Here is an 18,305-nt window from a genome sequence, read left to right as displayed (position 1 = left end):
CACGTTAGACCTTTCGCTGCTATTTGCAGCCAAATTCGCCATTATTTTCCCCTTTATGTCTCTGGGACAGCTCAGCATATCAAATCATATATTGCACATTGCAGTACATACCCATGTGCATGCTCCATGTTCCACCATATCGCCATCTAAACCATACTGTCTGCATCCTGTGATTATTGTGCTACGTCCTGCATAATACATATTTTGCTGTCACCTTCCAACTCATGTTCGTCTGATTGCTGAGCCTTATTTCATTGCGGACATTTATTATTTAATTAAACTTTGACGATCTGTAGGGTGAAGCCTACAGGGTTATTTAATGTCTATGTTGCCACTAACCACCGGCAAGAGCTGGTTCTATGTTCCCAGAGTTCGAGCGGCTGAATCACGAAAAGCAAATCGATCTGTTCGTGAACATAGAAGAACAGAACAAGCCGCGCAAAGTCAAGTGAGTAACAAGTCTTGAACAAGAACGTTATTCATCGGGCCTAAGGTCAACAACAAATCATTATTAAACAAAATCCACGGTTTTATTCCGGGCAAAAATTACTGAAGAAATTGCGGTAACACTGTGGATTTTTACCTTAGATGACATCACAATTTCGCTTGTGTAATGATGTAAATTTGAAATCATATTTACAATAAATGACGGAGAGACACAGCAATAAAACGACACAACACGAAAATCAGGCTGAAGGTGCAACGCACCAGCGTTTACGGCATAAACAATCGAATTGCCTGAGCCCTTTCATCAAGCATGCATTCTCAATATAAACTTTCTCTAGGCCTTAGGCCAAGCGTCTTACCAAAAAATCCCACACAAACAAGTTTTTTAAATACATTTACAAGCTTTCAAATCAATGATAGAATAGCCACATAAGAATCCATCATTGCTTCGTACAAAAATAAAGAAAAGCCCAATGAAATATTTTTCAGTTTATCATCACTGGGCACTCATCAAAATACACTCGGCGTTTATCCCTTTGTGTATTAATTATTGCTCTTGACTTAATTATTTGCGACATTACACCTTTTCTAATTTGAATAAACTCACCCATAAAACCGACCGATGACCATGTACTAAACATATAAACAGAACAGCGCAAATTAATAACCAAATAATGCCTGGCAATGTGCCATATATTCTTCTTTACTACCCTGATAGCAGAAATAAGTTAAACCTCTGAAACAATCATAAAATACGATTTGCTCGATGGTAATGAGTTGCTTGAGAAGACAAAAATATTTCAGTGATAAAAGCTCCTTGAATCTATTTCTAATGTAAAATGAAACCAAAACCAACGAATGAAACCCGAAAACCACTATATAACAACAAAATAATCTCCTTCCAAACTACATTTTTTTTCAGAAAAGGGGGTGTCAACGGCTCGTTACATCGAGACGGAACAATTTCACACTACGGCATTATAGGAAAGAGGTTATGCGTTCACGCGTCCTCAGAAGTAATGCATTCACTCGTCCTCAAAGATAGGCTCGAGTAAACCTTTTGTGGATTCGATGTAACTAAATTAAGACATTTGCGTCGGGAGATGTTAACTTATACTCCGGATTTTGCCCTTACCCAACATATATAACGCTGTATACTCAGGGCGTGTCCGAGAGCGAAAAAATTCACAAGCTTACTTGGGAGGGACTCGAACCCACGTCCTCCGGCTTACTAATGCAGCCGTCTTACCCCCTTCAAAGTTCAAAGCGCTCTCCGTGTTAGCCAAGACAAGTGGTCGCGCACAGCTCAATAACAATCTTTATATAGGAAGGTGGACTGTGCCCGGCCAATTACCGACTTGATTTCAAGTCTAGCAACGCATCCCTACGGCAGACGCGTTCTGCGTGCCCACGCGCGATGAGTGCAGTATGCGGTGTCTCATGGGAAAGGTCTATGAATGATCGACAGTTTAGCAGGCACTTGCCATTGGTCCCTGAGATGACAGGTGTTAACGGATCGAACCTTTCCCGACACTAGTTTTACCCTTCACAATGGCGTGCAAACTCGATGGAAAGACAAAAAGTAGAGAATATGAACAGGGAATAGATAATTATTATCTCGATCTATTTGTTTTTGAGGCATGCCTATTTCCGGGTGCGTGATGTAACCATTCTATCACAAAACAAAGATATCTTCTTTCCCAATAAAGGTATCTCTATTAGTATAAAAATCTTAGATTCCTCTCTTTCAAACAGAATTCTTTTGGAGAGAGTTGGAGATAATGTCTCTATTTAAGAAAGAGACAGGTCGACATGAATTCAGTTTTCAGTTAGCAGTATTAGTCAGAAGTAGCAATGGAGCAAATGCGAAGATCCACAACGCTTGTCTCATCATCGGCAAGACGTCAGATGCAAATTGATAATGCCTTTTTCATGCAAGAACAGCAGGGTCTTGAATTCCTTGTCAAAGCTGTGTACTTTGGTCGCTTTGACATTGTTGTTGTAGTGGTAAGGCACGACTCTCCCGGCGGAGGACTTGGCAAAGGGCCAGAAACCGAAGACGTTAATCCGGTCGCACGTATCAAACAGGGAGGAGATGCCATAAATACCTGTTGAGAAGGGACAACGCTGGAAAAATTGACCGTTTGTATGTGCAAATTGAGAGAAGACCGGTTTTAATGTTTTACTCAGCACACTGCATCTTTTGGAATTTCTAAATACCAAAAATGACAACAAACAATTTTACAGTAAAGTTTCTTCAAAAAGTGATTTTAGAATTGACTGATAAGGACGGGTAAGTGATGTCATTGGTTTATGTAACACATGACGCATCACATGGATAAGGGTTCAACAATCTTTCACTTCAATAGACTCCTAACCTTTAATGCAGAAAAAACAAAACAAACAAAAAACTCCCACTTTTTCTCCCCAAATGCTACAGGGAGATGTACAAACACTCACCCGTTGAAGGCCATTTTAAGCCGCTGTTGTGTGTCTTTCGCCACAGGTTGGACACCACAAGGAAATGGTCGGGACTACCGTACACCGGCTTTGTAACCCGGGCGTCACGGGCCACGCCGGCCGCTTTAACCAGCAGCCGAAGGCTACCGCTGACGGCAAATCCCGGCAGGTATAGGAAGCTATTCTGAAACTGGCGCAGCGCCTCTGTGAATTTGGCCACGTCGCTTGTATTCTTGATGGAGTTCATTCTGTCAAGACAAGGGGCATGCCAGAGCTAGCTAATTCGTAGTGATATATTTACCGTTTTTTCGAGCAGGCCCTAACCAAAAGTATATTAAGTGTGACATTCAACCAATCAAAATCTAATGACAAATGTTGAACTACTTGGGCAAGTATTTTCCAGTACCCATAACAAGGGATGTCGGCCCTTAACTGTCGTGTTGATATTCGACTTTGCAACAAAAACATTCATTAGCCATTGTTTACCTTGTTACCAGTAACTGTCCGATGACTGGTCTTGTATCCTATCTTTATACTACACATTTAAAACCTTGATTTGGGGAAGGGGTTCGGATCCCAAATAGGCATTCGGCATGTATGCTGAAAAGTAAACGGTGATTCCATTGGTCGCCCAGCTTGAGGTTCGAATGGCGAGTTTTTCGCGACATCACAACCCCATCACAAGTTGAACCACAAGAAGTCTGATCACACGCGCGAGGGTTGAAGAGTCTAAATGAAGGGGTTTCGACACGAATTTGTGGAACTCAGCACGTAATCTTTGTTCCGGTAAATATTCCTCAGTTTCTCGATATCCTCCAAGGTATAGTTACCGTGACCTTTATAAAGACAAAAGATACAATACAACGAACTGGAAAACAAGTTTACTATAAGACTCACTTGTACATGATAAAGGTGGGGTTTAGCGTCGTGAAATTCGTTTTCTCTCCAACGTCCGTCTCAAATCCCCGAACGGGAGCCAAGTTAAATCTGAAGGCAGATACGATGATCAAGTGGGTGTTGTTAGTTACACTGTTACACGGAATTAAGAGAGAATTGATTCCTGCTAATATTATATCATGCTAAATTTTATACAAGATGAAAATCATGAGATCAAAACTAACTTTTTCAAGGATTTCTTCAGTCAGCCTTCACAGTAAGATTTTCGTGCGAACTAAATTATAAACACTTTTTGCATTTCTCTGTAAATGTAAACGTGACGCCATGTTTTTGGTTGCACTCTAGAATTCGGCGTCTGATGTGGTTTAACGACATGTACTTCACTTATGACCCGATTTTAGTGTGCGCACAAAGCGTGCGCTTTTGAAGGCCTCGATAGCTGCATCCAAACCCAACTGAAACTAATCGCCGGGGTTGGTATAATTATGACCGGGGTAAACTTGTGATGTTACTGCATTACTGGATGTCTTTGGGAAAAGTATTCCGTCAAATGTGTTCATTGAGATAAGGACTGAAAAAAAATCCAACAAGAATGACATTTCACCTGAAGACGAAGTCGGCTCTATCTATCTCCTCCCCGCACTTTGAGCCCTTAAGAATACCGCTTGACCCTACCACGCTACAGACCTTAAAGCGGTCTGCTTGAAAGACTGAATCCTGGGAAAAACATAGAAAATATAGGATAACGGATTGCCAGCAATAAGTACTGATATGGTCGTGCCAATGCCGAAAATGAGGGCAAAATCAGCAACACCTTATGGTCCCAAGGGTGGAAGAAGGGGCATGGCCATGGGCGGCACCGGGATATTTTTCCTGGGGGCATATTATGGGGGGGGGGGTTACTCAGCAGCAGCAAAGTGATTATCTTTAGGGCAGAACGGTATCAGTTCCGAGGAATATTCGATATAATGTTACTTGAATTTTGTCTCAAATTTCGTCGGGCCTTTACTGGGCCAGGAATACGAGCGATTCAAAATAGAGCGCCTCCAAGAGTTTGCAACGCGTTGACCAATCGACCCAATGCCCGTTTGGAAAGGGTCGACGGATTTCGCGCATTGTGATTGGTCAACGCGTTGCAAACTCTTGGAGGTGCACTTTTGTGAATCGCCCGTATTGATTTTGCACCGATAGATTTCATGTTTTTTACTTCACGTGTTGCCTCGTGCAGCTTGTCAGACTATTACTGAAAAGAGACTGCTGCTATTCATTTTAATGAATTATTCGCCATTCGTAAATACCTCAGTCTCCCTATTCAACAACGTGCGACTTGATCGTGTACTAACATTTGATAATGCCCGCTGAGATGTGATGCCAGCTGTGTAAGCGGCGCTGGCTCCTGGATACGAGGCAGTTTAATCGATTCTGATTGGTCAAGAGTCTATGCGCACGCGGCTCGCCACACGCGCGCCAAGACCATATAAGGAAATTCTTTTGGACAGCTATAACTGTAATGGACGTGGGTGTTCGGGAAACTGAAAGTGAAGTTCTAGAACCAAACCATTGGAAATCCGTCACATATAGACTTCTTTTGACTCTCTGACTAAAAAAGGAATTTATGAATGGGAATTAAGTACGTTTAATACCGGCGAATCACATAATTTCACTCATAAACAGAGTGCTTAGCCATTTCTATTGGTCGAAAGCCCGTCACGTGGCGGGTCTTAAATAGTTGGTGAAGCACCGGCTAGCTCTGCAATACCTCACGCTGCACGCGCCATGCGTGTACCAGACTTCAAACAAGAAGATTTTTATAGGATTATTCGCGAGAGGCAGATTCGTGGCTAGACGAGGGTTGTTTGAAAAAGGAGTGAAATCATCTAACAAAATCGTTGGGACCTTATGCGCATAGCCGGTTCGTATATCAATATAAAGACCGGATGAGGAGAATGCATGCTGATAACGCCCAAGCCGAAGAAATGAGACATTTGTACGTCCATGCCATCTGAGCGTGTCTTTAACGAAATTGCAGATCGGCCAGGGGCACATTCATTCCCTTATTAAATTCAAGGAGTGCATTGGAGGCGATGCACACCCGAGTGGATCGGATGTACAGCCGGGGAGGTGATTGACTGACTGGGTTAATGACAAAAACGGGTCAATTTCAATCTGAGTTCCGTGAGTGAGCGACAAAAAAGATGCACTGCATCAGAAACAATAAGGAAATAGAAGTGTTGTGTTTCACGTTTTGCAGTGCCATGCATATTTTTCACGTTTCCTTTGAAAAAGAAGTTAAAACACTACCAAAGCTTGCTTATTCACAATTAGATTGCTGTTTCCTGATACGAAGAGATGGGCCAATCTTCGAAAACAAATACCTAAATTGATAAAATGAAATTACTCTCAATGACATCAACGTTTCAGCTTTCAAGTTGAGAAATTAAAATTTGATTTAAAAAATGAATAAAACGAATAATACAAATGAATTCCCTTGTTTCCCAATACCCTCTGAAAGAGTTCCACGTCGGGAGAAAACATATTCCTCATGGAAGAAGTCATTCGATATATGGAGAAAAACTGAAATTTCTTTTCATTGAATACCAGTACGATGCACTTTCCACTGACTGGAGAAACCCATGCGTATTACACAGTTGATACAGACTACGTACGTCGTCTGCTATAATACCAGTCGCAGAAACTTTCACCGAAATACGACTGAGTGACTCACATTTGGCAGCGTCTCCCAGATTCGATCGGCTATTTTGGCGGGCTTGCCGGCCATGTAGTACATCATCACCTTGTGGCGGGGTGTATTGTGCTTGGTCAGGTACACGTTCTTGCTCTTTCCCACGTCGGCCAGTGCTGCGCGGATGTCACGTCTGTCAGAGAAATAAAACTCGATGCTGAGTGCAAACCAACCAACCAACCACAGCGATCTGATGTAAATTCAGGTGACGAGGAGGTTGCTGCGTAGCACTTGTAAACAAGGTTAACAATAGGCTTTTTTCACAAGGAAGCCATTTTTTGATAATGTTCCCTGAATCTATGCTATTCAATGTAATTTGCTAAAAGGGGTGGTGCTAGACTATTTCGGGTTCCTCGCCTCACTTTCATTTTTTAAATGTTGCCCTAAAGCATTTAGATATAATAAATAAAAAATGTAAATTATTCATCAGCATAAATTAATTTGTGATAAAAGCACATTAATTTGTGATAAAGTTTTATTTCAGCGCTTGCATTCTACGGTGCCGAAATAAAAGTTATAACCTCGCTTTCAATTCAATATGGCCGACTTGTGCATAGGGTCAACTAAGTTGAAGAAATGCTAACCGTTGCCGTTCTGGTGCACCGTATATACAATTGTACTGGCATATGTCGCAACTTTTGGCAACGATGGGCACTTCTTCAACTTTCTTGTGTATTCCGACTGCTCAGTGAATTTATTCTACAGAGCCAACCTGCGTGTTTCAGAAGCAACCCACGGCAATACGGGCGTTTCACAATAGTGCGCCTCCAAGAGTTTGCAATTGGTGGGCCAATCACAATGCGCGAAATCTGTCGACCCAATGCACGTTTGGAAAGGGTCGACAAATTTCGCACGTTGTGATTGGCCAACGCGTTTCAAACTCTTGGAGGCGCACTATTTTGAATCGCCCGTATTGTAACGTCCCCCCTCTAGCGCTTTTCCTGAAAATCATGCTTAATACCAGCTAGGTTTTGGTCGATCATGAGAACAGCAGACATGTAGTTGTATAACATAAACAGAGACTAGAAAAAGAGACAAAAGCGTTCTTGGTCTTAACCTAAATTGATTCGTGTTGTTCAGACTGGGTTCCCATTTGCGCTTGATCACCGTCTTGACGTAAGCCATAAATTGGTCGCCATCTGGATAGCTGTGGGCGTAGGATTCAGCGAAATGCCTACATGATTTAAATAGAGTAAAATAGAAAATTAGTACATTACAACTGTAGCTAAATATGGAATTTAACTAGAACGGCAAAGCCGCCATGGCTCGCTGTTTCTTATGAATTTGAATTTCTTTCCTGTAACAACAGCTTATGTTAAAAGACATCCAAGTTATACAAATGTGGTTACTAAATTACAGGTGTATACTAACCAAGCTTCATCCAAATTTTTTACAATATTGATTGACAAACGACTGCAATACAGATGTACAAGATATTTTATCAACCTTAGCGATAAAATTCATTATACTCTGGGAAAAACTGCTGTGCGCAGACTGTGTGTTGAAAGGCGCCTAAATCAACAAAGACCACCAACAAGGGAGATACGGGTACAAAGACTTCACAGTTCTTTACAGGAGAGAGGAATGCCTAAAGAATGTGGGTCCAGTACAGTCAGACTAGACCTGGATGATTATATAAGCAGTGCATTTGTGAGTTTGATGGACGGTGCATAATAAAAATTCCTCTTAAGTACAGTTTTACGCTTTGCATCCAACCCCCATCATCCTATCCTGCACAATTCTACCCCCATCATCCTGTATCCCATATCTACCATGTCTACTTTCACTCTACCCCTAATCCCATCTATCTCCACCCCTCCATCATCTTGTCCATGTCTTACTGTGCCCCCGCCCCACCATCTCTTACTCTGCCCCTCCCCATCATCATATATCCATCTCTTACTCCACCCCTCCCCATCATCCTATCCATCTCCTACTCCACCCCTGCCCATCATTCCCTTCACTTCTTACTCTGGCTGTCCCATCATCCCACTCATCCAGCCCAACCATTACATCAACCTTGTCCAGCATTTTATCCACTTTCTACATACATGTACCCTGTCCCCATAATCCGCCTCCTACAGGTACCCCTCCCCCAACAAACATCCTAATCTGTCACTTGGAGTCCCCGCCCCATCCCTTACAATTTTCCCACCTACTGTACATGTACTTTTGTATGTGTCTAAACACTGCCTATACATATGCAAGTACATGTATATGAACATTACAGGAGTGCTCAGTACGTATGTACTGCAGGGTTAGTACACAATACAACTCAAAACATTAACATTCAACTTTATTTCCCCCCACTAAATTCATAAGTTTCCCAGCATTAATGCCACATGAGATTATTTAAACATTGATGGAATTCCAAGAGGAAGCAAACGAGCCCTCGGTGGTACATTTTAACACCTATGGACCTGCAAGGGAAAACTTAAACATTGTTTTGAGGACAGCCGGACGGACGGAGGGACGGACAGAAGACGAAAATCGGTATTGCACAGCTCGCATTTGCTTCGCAGCTCGCCAAAAATGGCAAGGCTAAATGTGATGAACAACGAAGGGCATATTACACAGTTCCTTAATAGTTCAAGTAACTCTTTAAACCGTACAAAAGTTCAACAGCGCCACACATTTCCTTGTACAGTCTCCTGGATTTCACAACGCCACAGCGTTCAATCACTTACACTAAATTCTGTTCTCAAATTCAATGCAACATGTCCCTTGCGAGAAACTGATATTCTTAAGTAGGCTAACATGTTATGTTAATCACTTTGCTTCTGTGCCACACTCATGCAGTCCATTGAAGAACGTGTCTCGTATTCCACGGAGATTTTACAATTTCTTTCGTCATCGGACGAATTAATAGGCGCCATTTTATACAGAAAAATAGGAAAATATCTATACTAGATATTGGAGTCCTGGATAACTCGGGTAACAAGTCTTTCTCTGATGGTATTACAGGCATGAAGCGACAGGCATTCTTGTGAAATATCGGCCGCGGTGGAACGAACGGCAGAAAAAATTTCTTGATCCCTAAGTAAATACCACCGCAAGCAAGAGGACACACACAGCGATCGGTACATATGGTTACAGATGGTCAGCGTAGCAATTGTTTTCGCTAAGAGGGACGAAATATTTGTGTAAAAAGTTGCCAAATTGACACGGGACCACTATAATACGGTCGGGAAAAAAATAAATAGCACAGCAAAAATGTTTGGTGACATGGCAAGGTTTACAATTTCCTGATTATGTTATCACGCTGAGTTTATTATTATTATCTTAACATGGCAGCTCTCAGCTGAATTCTCTTTCGATTCTCTTGGGAATAAACATTTTCATTTCGATCAACTGATGTCCGGGTCGTGTACGATATTATACATGAAGGCACCGCGATGCGAACGTGTCTAGAAAGCTTTTCATTTCTTCACTGCATGGTTTTGGGGTGCAGTGCATAAAGGCGCAGGTATCTGTGCATGTTTTGAACGTTTCAATGTACATGTGCACACGACGTCTTAGGCCTATGTAATGTGAATATACTTGAACTTGACGGATGTGATCTGGTGTAGACCCCTTGCAGCTGGTACTCGGTAAAGTTCCTTTACCATGCCAGGGGACCATTGGAAAAAAAAGACGCCAAGTGCAATCCATATCTTGCATGTAAAATGAACAATCCATACATACACCTTAAACGCAAGAAAGTACTCCTTATATCACTTGCCTCATTTCCTTGGTGAAATTTGGCGAGTTCCGGTCATGCGGTGCTACTTTTGGTGGGTGTGGACCTGCAGGTGTTTGGAGCTGGAGCGGGGACGGGGATGGGGCCGGGGGCTCTGCGTCTTTATGAACAGCTAGGTCCGACCTGGAATGAATTTCAACAAAAAGTGAAGCATTCTCTCAGTGAATGGTAAAGAATTTTTCAAAACTTCCAACAACTAAAATGCATTCAGTATCACTCAAAAAGGAGACCAAATAAAAAGCCATAAATATGACATTCTGAATACATTTTACAGATGTACATTAATATCATGAACATCGACCTGTATATAAAGTCGTATTGTATCAACCCCCCCGCCCCGCTTTTCAAATTTTACTATCATCCCCCCCACCTTTCCCCATCTCCCACCCCCCCTTCGATTTCCAGCACAGATTTACCCCACTGATAATGACGAACACTCTCATCCCAATGGAGGTGAAAGAAAAATGCACATCCATACTTTGCCGAGTTCAACTTAAAGATAGACACTTTAAATGAAGTCATGATTACATATCATTTTAATTCATGCACCGAATGATTCAAGTGAAATTTAGGAAAGAGGTTTAAACTGAACCCAAAATTCCAGCCAACTCGGATTGCGTGTAATTTAACACATGAACACCCGTACTTCTTGTCCATACCGTACTGTAGGTACGATATGGGTTCACACAAGCGAAATTGCCTATTAACATGTGAGAATCTCCGAAAATTACAAAGCAGTTTGAAAGAAAAAATCCACTTTTCAGCAGTTTTGCCCTGTTAAAAGATGGAAAGGCACATCTAAATCAGTGATTGAAAAAGACCATTTGATTTAGATCACCATTTGGACACCTTCCTTACCCATCATACAGTTCGTAAGTGTGACGCCACTTCAGTTTAAACCACGCCCACTGCACATAGTGTTTTATGCACCGGTCGCCTTTTACATGGAACCGGAAGTTGACACGCAACTTTACCGATCGTCCAATGGGAGCCTGCAAATCGTGGCGCGTGCGCCTTTTGTGACGAAGTCACGACCCGGATTACTAATGAAGGAAATGTGCAATTCCAATTCAGTTTCATTTTCTTGTTTTTGACAGTCCCGAAGGACTAAATTTTATCAACCCTTAGTCAAAATCTCACATGAGCATTTAACCTGCTAAATTAGTCTTTCTTGGGAAAAAAAATAGCCGCTCCGTAAATTTCAAAGCTTCAAACAACGTCCAGTTTTACGCAGGAAGGCTGGCAACATTCGCGAATGATTCCCTGTACCGAAGAGTAGTGGACACACGCTACGAATGGCGTAAACATTTGGTAGTAGGCCTAAGAGTGGTTCACGCTTGCCGACAGGAATAGGTGCGGCCACACATAATGTGTCGATCTAGACAAGAAGGTCACCAGGGTATGATTCAACAACGAAAAACCGATCCAAAACAAAAATGATTATTACCAGGCAACGAACAAATCGTAAAAACCACCGACTTCTTGCAGACACAAAAAAGTTGACATGTAAGTTATCGGTTAACGCAGTCTGGCTGCTAAGCTGATCTCTAAAACAAACAACGGACAACCAGAAAGGACCAGGTAATATCGATTGCCAAGGGTTTTATCAGCGCTGTGAATTATACCTTACGGTTCTGTAGTGATCTCAGTGAATGCGGAATTCTAAAGTGAATCGATACGTGCAGGTGGGTATTTGCGATGGCACAATATCAACAAAGCTGGCGACTGGTATTGGTGGCCATTGCTGTCGTTGTAACCAACACGCAGGCACGCAGGTCGCACGCACGCGTTCAGTGAATGCAATTGCAGGGCGCCTTTTCGCGTTTGTTAGTGCTCGTGTCCACTACACTGGGTGCTTTCGATTAGCTTCCCTGAACACACCAGTATTACAACTCAAGGGAAGCCTCAAAATGAGGCTTATCGAACGCTGCAGTGTGTTTTCCAAGGCATTCTGGGAAAAAGGTCAAGTCCCCGCCACGTTCCATCATGTACGTCCATGCTCGAACAGTCCATCCGTGACGTCATCACACTCGGGCAGTCTCCAGAGACCCGCTCGCCAGCTGGGGTGGTGGTGACCGACACCAGGGCAGGCACAAAGATCACGTGATGGCTAAACGAACGCTCTCGTGTAAGTTTGACTTACACGTGTAAGCTAATCGAACGCATCCCTTGGCTACTCCCGTTGGGTGAACACTCAACTTGCGCGTTAACTTCTGGTTCCATAGTTCCATGTAACCCTATAAGCAGTGGGCGTGGTTTACACTGAAATGACGTCACACGTACGAACCAGATAGGCCGTGTCCGAAACGGGTTTCTGGAGCTAGGCTACCTCGCTCCACTCTGAGCAGAGGCACCCTCTCATCGTTTGAAATGAGCCGTGTTGGTCAGTAGTGTTCATTTTGCTGGCAGCAATACCACTGTAACGCGTGCATTTCCTAGTCGTTCGTAAACAAGCAAAATTCAGTTCCCACTAACTTCCGTTGTTAAGGAAACTGCACCCTCTATTGGTCCAGCTCGGGGCTCATTGTCAGCGTTTCTCTACGTAAACAGGCGAGGACCTAGACTTAGCTCAAGATCGTGAACTCGGCTTAATGGCATCCGCATCTGGATTAATGTATTGAAAGGTGATGTAGTCGTTTGTCGCCTAGGGACTAAATAAAAATTTCCATGCCGTCGGTCAAATTGCTTTTACGGCAGTTTTTCAACCTGTAGAATGGAGGGTTTGTAAAAGAAAAAGAGTGAAAGTTATATAGCTACGAAACCGCCGGTTGAATGGAGTGTGGGCGTTAATTTAAAAATGGCGATAAGCACTAGTAATGGGATTCACGACTATTTCAGGGAAGAGTAGTTTGAATTGACTCAAAATTGAAAGGAAAATGAGAGACGAGGAAAATTTGCTTTAATTTATTGTTTGTCGGAGAAACCAGTGAGTATTTTGTTTCTACTGATTTTTTTTTTAAGTGGGGAATATTTCTCACTGTTTCTAGGGCAGGTTTTTAGGCTACAGAATATGCCACCTGACGCCCTCTCCTAGCTACTTGGGTCAGCTGCTTCCAGTTCAGAGCTGTGTAACACCAGAAAGTGCAACAGCTGACGTAAAGTTCAACAGCTGACGTGACAATGCTTTTTCTACAGAAAAACCGGGAAGTCCAGGCATATTTTTTTTTAATTTATGTATTGACTTCACCGAGCACAGGTGTGAATAGGCTCGTCAAAGTATAGGAATACGAAAGGACAAACGGGCCATGGCCTTGCGAGTTTCACTGTACTCCCGCACTGCCTGCACCAGGAGGCTAAGCTTTGGCCAGCCGTGACTAACACTAATCGCTATATGAAACCAAAATTACAGTTTGCAGCTTTTGAAGAGCACACGTCCAAACCAACGAAGCAATGTTTGCGAACCTTCAATCCCTGATCAAAACATCATGCACATTGCAATGCCACTGGTGGAAGAATAGGCTGAATGTAAAACTCATATGGGGCAAGATATGGGGCGGAGAGAACCCCCCCCCCGCCTTTGTGTTGGTCATTGTTTGATCGGAATCTCAGGAATTCTTTGCAGACTTGGGGGGTGTTAAGTAACAATAGTCTAGAGTGTGAATAGGGATTGGAGATGTGGGGGGACCCATTGGCCCCATATCGTGCACGGTATCATAAAACTGGCTGACGCAGGGAATTGGCCATTTGTGCGCACCCCTCCTAGTTCCCGGCCAATCCCATGGGTTATCATATTCTCGTGATTTTCATGTCACGCACAGCGCATTACAAAAACAAAGCCGTGCCAAAAATTTTGATGCTAATTTGAAGCCACAAACATGATATCGAAGGATATCTTCGTTTTACTCGTATATCTCGGCAATCACTCAACAGCAACAGTATCCAAAAGGCTGTGGACGCTCCTTAGTATGGCAAGATGGAGACTAAAAATAGGTAAATTTGACTCAGACGCAAACTTCAGCAATGACAGACTCAAACCAAATTTTTGAAGAGGGTGCTACCTTTTCTTTGAGGGCAACAAAATGTCGAGAATTTCTCGATGTATTTCTAATAACTTTTTTTATGAGGGGTGAAGCTAAGTTTTGCCGCTTTCTACACGCTGTAGGGAGGAACGACCCTAAATTGCCTTTCCCCGATAAAACTGCCTGTTCACGAGGAGCCTTGGGCCCCATTGCCCCCTGGATCCGCCGATGAACCTTAGCGAATGCGCTGTAAAACAAAAGGGCTTTAGACTAATCTGATTAGACGCCGTAACTGCGGCGGCACCCATTGATCTCCAAGCCTTTATAATGGAGATCAACACGCGGTCGCGAGCAGGAGTGCATCGTGGCTGAAACCACCTTGCAGGATTTAATTTTTTTTCTGCCAGCGAGTGTATCCTGTACTACGTCAGACAAAGCTGCGACTTGATATGGCACAAGCTTTTACGAATTTCATATTGAGGAAAAAATGATGCAACCTAGGTCGTGGAACAGTGCCATTTGGAAATATTTCAACTTCGAGCGTTAAACTTGGTGGGTTGGAAAAGTTTTATTTCTGATCTTTATGAGGGGAGGGATCTGTGGTGGGGCCTTTAATTCATAACCATTTGAATCCAGCTATAGACAAACGTTGCGGAGCAGAGACTGAGTCAGTTTTTCACGTTTTCAAGACTGTTTCTGGGCCAGGTGAACATGGACAATTAGCACAAAGTACTGATGGATATTCAGTTTTTACAAAAGAACTATCTCCACCTCAAAGTATGTACACGAGTCAAAGGGAACATCTCCCTGTTAAGGATTCAGGGTATTTATTAAATCGTTATGATGTCTCATTTTTGGCTTTGTTTGCGCCCCAAACTATGAATTTCAACTTTTAATTGTGTGGGGCCTATTCCCATTTTGCCAGGGAACCAGATTTCGGCCGTTTGGACTTTCTTTCTAAGAGAAATAAAGCCAATCGGTGCGTGTACTCGGCTACAGATAAGAAATTCTGCTGTTACAATAAACCTACAAACAGTAGGCCTAGTCCGGCTAATTCCACGTTTAGATTTTTAAACGGAAGTGGCCCACTACATGTATGCATATAACAGCCTGCAGTTTCATAGACACATCGAGTCTCTTTTCCACATGGACTTTAGTTATCCCGATTTCCCTTTAACCGGATATTGTGTGTATTCCTTTGTGAACAATGTCTAAATTTGGATACAGTTATTGGCCTTATAATACACGTCGACCATTGTCCATACCCAGTGTAATAAACCAGGATGGAATATCGAATGAGAATATCGTTCATGAATAATCTGGCTTCCATTTTGACACTGTGGCTTAAGGCACAGTTTAGTTATATCTTGCTCTTACATTTTCATGTACAGTTTAACAGCAAGCGATACTGGACTCACCGTGAGTTGTTGGCACGAGCCGGAATGACAATTATGGTTTCATTCCTGAGGGGAGGATTTTTCTTCGAGACTCGCGTTGTTCTCAGCGCCGCCTTCTCTCGGCCCTCCTCCACCATCAACTCGTCGGCCTGGACCACTCCGCTCGCGCTGCTCCTCAGGAACAGCGTCATGGCGACGACCACGACGGCCAGCAGGAAGACTCTGCTGTGGAGCAGGTGCCGGCGGCAGGTCAACCAGATGCAGTGCCCCAGCCAGCAGGGCAAATTCCGGCCACAGCTCGGCCGAGGATGGGCGAGGACTTTGCTGCCAGTGCCGTCGAAGCGGAGGGATGGCCTGATTGTGGAGCCCCCCAACTTCCACACTCGAAACGGACTGGTAACAGCCGCCATGACGGTAGACAAGCGTTGCTGGAAAAAATGGCACAATCTCCCCCCGTTCTTTCAGTGATGACCTTGCACGCTCATAAACCGTTTATTTTTCTTTTGAGCGACACACACACAGTGTATCCGACCGCGTGCCACCGTGACGCTGTCAACAAGTGAGCCTGCTTTGTTATTAAGGATAAGACACATTGCAGTTACAGTTCACATTTACCGATATAAATATTTTTGATTATTCTTTTCAGAGCGATTTGGGCTACTTTTGTTGTTGCCGTATGCAATAGACTTACGTGTAGATCCCGTTCGAGCACCGTCATGCACTGTATTATGGCGCATGTTTTGATTTTCGCAATGTAACGAAAATAAACGCCTATAGGCCACTCAAACTGGTGTGTAAATGCTGCGCAGTCGGCAATTTAAGTTTTCATCCTGTGCATAGAATCTGGCGAGGGGTTATTTGGTTAATGATAAACTCCGACACATTTATCGCATGACGAAGTGAAGTAAAGACTGGACACTCATCCAGGAACTAAAGTGCACGCACAGACCGCGGGGCCAGTGAAACCGTCTTTGTTTGAACTATTTAGTGTGATACGATGAGGCTTAACCTTAGTCCTGACATGGAAGTGTCAACTGCATAGTTTTCCTCCTTCACACAGAGCTGTTTTCAGACTTCAGTGCTTTGTACAAGGTGATTCAACTGTTTTCTTCACGTTGAGAGACCTCGCTGTATGCGGCTGGCTTCAACGCGCACGTACATGTGTACATGTACATTGCATACGGGTTGTACATGTATGCATATTATTTTGTACGATCATTCAGGCGTACGCAAACATGGGCAGGCAGTCTCCCGCACGGACATAGTGTCTGAGTTCGACCCCGCCTTTTGTTGTGAATCAGACGGCACAAACAGGCACTTGCCTACCGTCAGTGAAAACATTAGGCAGCGATCGCGGGAAAGAAAACGCACTGCATATGCATTGACTTAAGGCTTCTATAGCTATAGGACGACGTCAAAGCCCTGAACTCCTAAACCCTGAAAGAACCGGTTGATTTTCGAACCAACTCACAGTGAGGGGTGGTGGTGAACTCGGCTGTTAGGGTCACTATAGTAATTTCCTAGCCTCGTGCGTGTCAATACGGGTGCACTGATGAGTACATTAGTGGGAAAAGTTGACAGTTTAGCCTAAGCGGAGCTTTGTTTGAAAAATTGACATTTTCATAAAAATTGGGAATGATTGTGTTCATCAAAATTGGGAATGATTGTGACAATATCACAGAAAATGTGGGGGGGGGGATTCTGTCCCCAGCTTTCATTGTGGACTTTTCAACTTTGTTTTATTTCCGATCAGTCCAGTCAGTGAACAGCTTGCAAAAGTATCAGAAGGCAATAGAAATATACAAAGTTCTCTCAAAAACTGTCCATGGACGCAGACTGATCACCCATAATAGCGAGTGAATAGGCCAATACATAGGCGTTGGTTTTAAAACTCCTTGCAGTGGTGAAGCATAGAACTGTATAGACCTATAAAGTATCAATTTCGGACTTAACTAAAATGGCTGTTCATGATGTGTGCAGTACAGCATTCAGCTGCTGTATGCTAATTGTCTACGTGCACTGATACATAATCCGTCACTTTGGTTCAAGTACCGTTTATGTCGCGGCTCTCTTAGCTCTCACTGGTGAAGTGTAGAGCATAGCGCCCCCTGCTGACTGATGGGAGCGAATGAGGCGTAATGGAACTGCACGTATTTCCAGACAGAGGGCATACGTTATGCATCCAGTTGTAAACGTTTGGTATTACAGAAAAAAAAAGAGAAAGAGAGCTATGCCAGCTGCAAAGCCGGCGTGTCCTACGTAGGAGTCCTTGCGCCAGTGAATCACGATCCGCAGCGGTGACTACCAGTACAGCTCCAGGCCGCTTGTATAATTTGTGGCGAGGAAAAATTTAGGCCTGTTTGTTTCAAGCGGATCCGAATCTCGACCAGTAGCCCGTCGTTGGTTCACTGACACCCGAATCCGCCTAACAGATGGAGTAACCCAGCGCTGGGACCACTGATCGGGATCCAGGTCGTGCGAAACAAATATAGGCCCTTTATGTATAGCCCGCAGGTATATATGCCTATCACATGGCACACACACTGTCAGTGCTTTGTTTGTTCTTTGGACAATGGAAATATCGCGAGAAGCTTCCTTTCCTTTGTTTTGTTTGCACTGCAAGTAAGATCATTGCGTGTCAACTTACAGCACTTGATGATTTG

General features: G+C 43.4%; 1 protein-coding gene across 2 annotated transcripts; it reads right to left on the bottom strand.

Annotated features, from left to right (window-relative positions):
* Positions 1 to 686: 686 nt before the first annotated feature.
* Positions 687 to 16,857, bottom strand: LOC110982689 (CMP-N-acetylneuraminate-poly-alpha-2,8-sialyltransferase-like). Of its 2 annotated transcripts, none has more exons than XR_015428013.1 (9): positions 15,664 to 16,857; positions 10,269 to 10,409; positions 7,605 to 7,721; positions 6,530 to 6,680; positions 4,409 to 4,521; positions 3,805 to 3,894; positions 2,908 to 3,155; positions 1,790 to 2,555; positions 687 to 1,270 (listed from the first exon to the last, which is right to left on the bottom strand). XR_015428013.1 is itself a non-coding variant. In XM_022241289.2 (9 exons), the coding sequence occupies exons 2-9, from the start codon at positions 16,050 to 16,052 to the stop codon at positions 2,338 to 2,340; spliced, it is 1,467 nt and encodes a 488-aa protein (XP_022096981.2). In that variant the 5' UTR covers positions 16,053 to 16,207; positions 16,334 to 16,857; the 3' UTR covers positions 687 to 2,337. The 2 variants fall into 2 exon arrangements, 1 of the variants encoding a protein (XP_022096981.2); XM_022241289.2 differs by having other exon boundaries at positions 687 to 2,555; positions 15,664 to 16,207; positions 16,334 to 16,857.
* Between the last annotated feature and the right edge of the window lie 1,448 nt (positions 16,858 to 18,305).

The sequence above is a fragment of the Acanthaster planci genome, linkage group LG16 (genome assembly GCF_054643075.1).
Source record: "Acanthaster planci isolate LZ-2023a linkage group LG16, COTS_SCS, whole genome shotgun sequence".
NCBI lineage: Eukaryota > Metazoa > Echinodermata > Asteroidea > Valvatida > Acanthasteridae > Acanthaster > Acanthaster planci.
Note: the sequence above shows the minus strand (reverse complement) of the source record. Positions and strands in the feature narration are given on the sequence as shown.